Source organism: Impatiens glandulifera, chromosome 1 (assembly GCF_907164915.1).
Source record: "Impatiens glandulifera chromosome 1, dImpGla2.1, whole genome shotgun sequence".
Lineage (NCBI taxonomy): Eukaryota > Viridiplantae > Streptophyta > Magnoliopsida > Ericales > Balsaminaceae > Impatiens > Impatiens glandulifera.
Window position 1 is genome coordinate 67,753,165 of NC_061862.1, and position 3,431 is coordinate 67,756,595.

Sequence of the window (3,431 nt, forward strand, 5' to 3'; positions counted from 1 at the left end):
AATTAAAATAAATACTATTTTTTTTACTTGTTAATAAAGTTATTCATTTATAATTTGTTAACTTAATATAATATATATATATATATATATATATATATATATATATATATATATATATATATATAATGAAGTTTGTTATTTATAAGGAGAAAACAATGAAAACCTAATAATTTGTATATGTAGCATTAATTTTATTAATTTTTGATGATTAAATAGGATTTTGTGATTTTATTAACATTTGTATAGGTTTAGTGTTTTTTCATTTTAAAACACATTTGATATTTTAGTTTATTATTTTTAAAATATTTTTGACTTAAATATATAAAAATAAATGATTATAAATATGTGTTATCAAATTAATTTATATTAAATAAAATTTTAATATATTAAATTAGGTAATAAGTCAAATTATCAATCATTCCCTTATTTTAATTTGAATTAAAATATTTAAGTTAATCTCAAATTTTTATTTTTCAATATCAAATATAAACATTACAAAAAAAAAATTACATCAAAAATTGTTAAACAATCACACAAAAGGTGCAAATTATTTAAAATATACCAAAAAATGGAATTGTTAGTTTAAAAAAAAAATATTCAGGTATATTAGGAATGATAAAATTGTTTAAACTTAACAACAAAACATGATATAAAAAAAATGTTACCCAATACATTAGCTATCTTGTAGGTCCTCCAGAAAAATGATTAACTATCGGCCAATTCTACCGACTTTTCGTAACAATCTAAAAAAATGTCATAATAATATAATTATAAATAATACATATCAAACAATTAAAATTATTTAAAGTTCGATGATTTTTCTTTCGACCATAAAATAATTGGGATAGTAATTTGAGTTTAAAGTTCGCAAAAGATCTCGGTGTCGGATGTGAATGTCATTGATTTTGACCATCTCACTCCTTTTCAACTTTGATGTCCATTTAAAAAAAATAATGATAATAAATTGTGTTTGAATGAGTGAACAAAGTCTTTCCATAACCAATTTATTATTCAATAACAAATCATCAGGGCCGCCTCCAAGGTTTGGGTTGTCCCAGCCCCTAGTGAAAAAAAGTCGATATATTTTTTTTTGTTAACCTATATCAAGTTTAAAAAATGTTCTTGTAAGGTTTGAACCCATAACCATATAAATTTAAGTGTGTAGGTTGAACCATTAAGCTACATAATTTTACATTAAAAATTACAATAGAATTTTCTAAATACCTCAATATTTTTAATAAGTGGGCTGCACGGAGATGGGCTGCCCTAGCCCGAGGACTTGCCGGGCTTACCCCAGGGCCGGCCCAACAAATCATTAAAAACAAAATAAAAATAAAACAACAAAACAAATACATCAAGAATCAAACATAAAAAAGGCGACAAATTATTTTGAACATAAAAAAAATGAAAACGCTAGTATTTTAAAGAAAATCTTAATTAAAACACAATATTATAAATATTATTGGGTTAGATTGATTCAGTTTAATCTCATCTTATTTACGTCAATAATAGTTAAATTTGGATAGATTTATTCGGCTTATAGGCTCAATTTATTTATTTTTATATTTATAATATTATTTAATAATTAATATTATATATATATATATATATATAATGTTATATATACATATATATATATATATTAATTTAATTTTAAATTTTAATAAATAATTTAAATTTAAAAAATAATATATTTGAAAATAAATTATATTAATATATTATTTTTATAAATATATAATTTAAATATAATATAATAATATATAGATATATATAAAAATGTTTACTAATATTTTAAAATATTTTTTTTAAAAATAATATAATTAAATATTAATAAATGAAGAAAAAATATTTTTTTTAAAAAGAGTTATCAAAATAATGAAATGAATAAATTAAATTAAATATATTAGAAAATAAATAAAATAATTTGAAAAAGATAAAGACAATGAATACAAAAAATTTAAGAGTAATGACATAGAAAATCGTTGAGATTACAAACTTAAAATGCTAAGAAGGGTGGTAGATCGAAAATTGAATTTAAATACAAAATATATTTTGATTATAATTTTGTAGGTGGGTTTATTATGCAAAAATTATTGTAATAACATTGTTAAGTAAATGCCCAGAAAGCATAATTTAAACTCTGAATTATTATTAAGGATACCAGAAAGAGGCCTCCCTGCAATTAAAATAAAAGAAAATTACAACAATTTATTTAGTTAATTTCATTTTTATAAGAAGAAACTCTTAACAACATTAATTTGAAGGTTGAGATTTGGCCATGGCTGCAAGCTTGATGGCAAAGCCGACTATCTCGTCAGTCTCGGGGATAAGACCCTTAACAGCCTCATGTGAAAGGAAACTCTGAGCCCACAAGACAAGATTAGGTGTATTGGATTCTTCTAGTAACTTGAAATCGGCCATCTTCTCCCATGCTTTCACCCATCCCAACAAGCTTCCAAGGGCAATGTCCAAATACCCAATATTCTCCCCTCCAAAATACACCGAATTCCCTTTGCTGGATTTCACAAAAGCTTCTTCTAACAAGGAAAACCCTCCTTTCATCCTCTCCAATATAGCCGTTTTTCCATCCTTCGCTGCCATGCTACACTCTATCAGAGAAGGGAACACCTGAAACATGCGAAAGATCGATGTTAATCAAAAGTACTACGTACTAATTAAATGATGTAATATATAATTAATTGATTAATAATTACCTTGTCGTCTACATAGGCAGCCCAAAAACGGGCGATGGCTCGATCATATGGGTCGGTTGGGAGGATGGTCGGACCGGAGGATGACCATTGGTCGTCGATGTATTGTACTATGATAAGGGATTCGCTTATGGGTTTATCGTCATGGATCATCACTGGCATTTTCTTGTAAACCGGGTTTGATTTCAGAAGAAGCTCACTCTTTGTGCCGAATGTTTCTTGTAGATATTCATACTCAATTGATTTGAGATTGAGGGCAATCTGAACCCGGTTTACGTACGGACTTGCTGACAAGCCTAGAAGTTTTACTGAACCTTTTCCTGCTGCTGCTGCTGCCATTAATAAATAAATAAACACAAATAATATTGATGTTTTTGATATGAGAAGATTATATGGTTATGGAAAAGATGATGTAGATTTTATATGGGATCCTGGCTTGGGAAGGAAGCCAACATCTTATAATATAATTCTCAAATAATAAACAAAGCAAAGGAAACTTTGAAAATGGTGCAGAATTTTAGTCAACCAAGTAGAGAAGATAGAACGTCATAGATGACGATTTATTTATTGTCTTTTCTGTTTTTCTGGATGAATCGATTGATTTAATTCAAATAAATAGGTTCATTCATTAAATAAATTATATATTGTTTTTGAGATTAAAAATTTAGGTTTGGTGTTATAACTCTATTTTAATAACACTCTTAATTAATTTAATTTATA

The 3,431-nt window shown here is 25.8% G+C and overlaps 1 protein-coding gene across 1 annotated transcript; it reads right to left on the bottom strand.

Moving 5' to 3' along the window:
- Nucleotides 1-2,129: 2,129 nt before the first annotated feature.
- LOC124921517 (glutathione S-transferase U17-like) lies at nt 2,130-3,197 on the bottom strand. The gene is made up of 2 exons (XM_047462189.1): nt 2,715-3,197; nt 2,130-2,628 (listed from the first exon to the last, which is right to left on the bottom strand). The coding sequence occupies exons 1-2, from the start codon at nt 3,048-3,050 to the stop codon at nt 2,254-2,256; spliced, it is 711 nt and encodes a 236-aa protein (XP_047318145.1). The 5' UTR covers nt 3,051-3,197; the 3' UTR covers nt 2,130-2,253.
- Nucleotides 3,198-3,431: the final 234 nt, after the last annotated feature.

Coding starts and splice junctions, on each gene's coding strand:
- LOC124921517 (XM_047462189.1), bottom strand. CDS start 3,050: ATGGCAGCAGCAGCAGCAGGAAAAGGTTCAGTAAAACTTCTAGGCTTG. Junction 2,629..2,714: donor CTGCCTATGTAGACGACAAG/GTAATTATTAAT, acceptor CGCATGTTTCAG/GTGTTCCCTTCTCTGATAGA.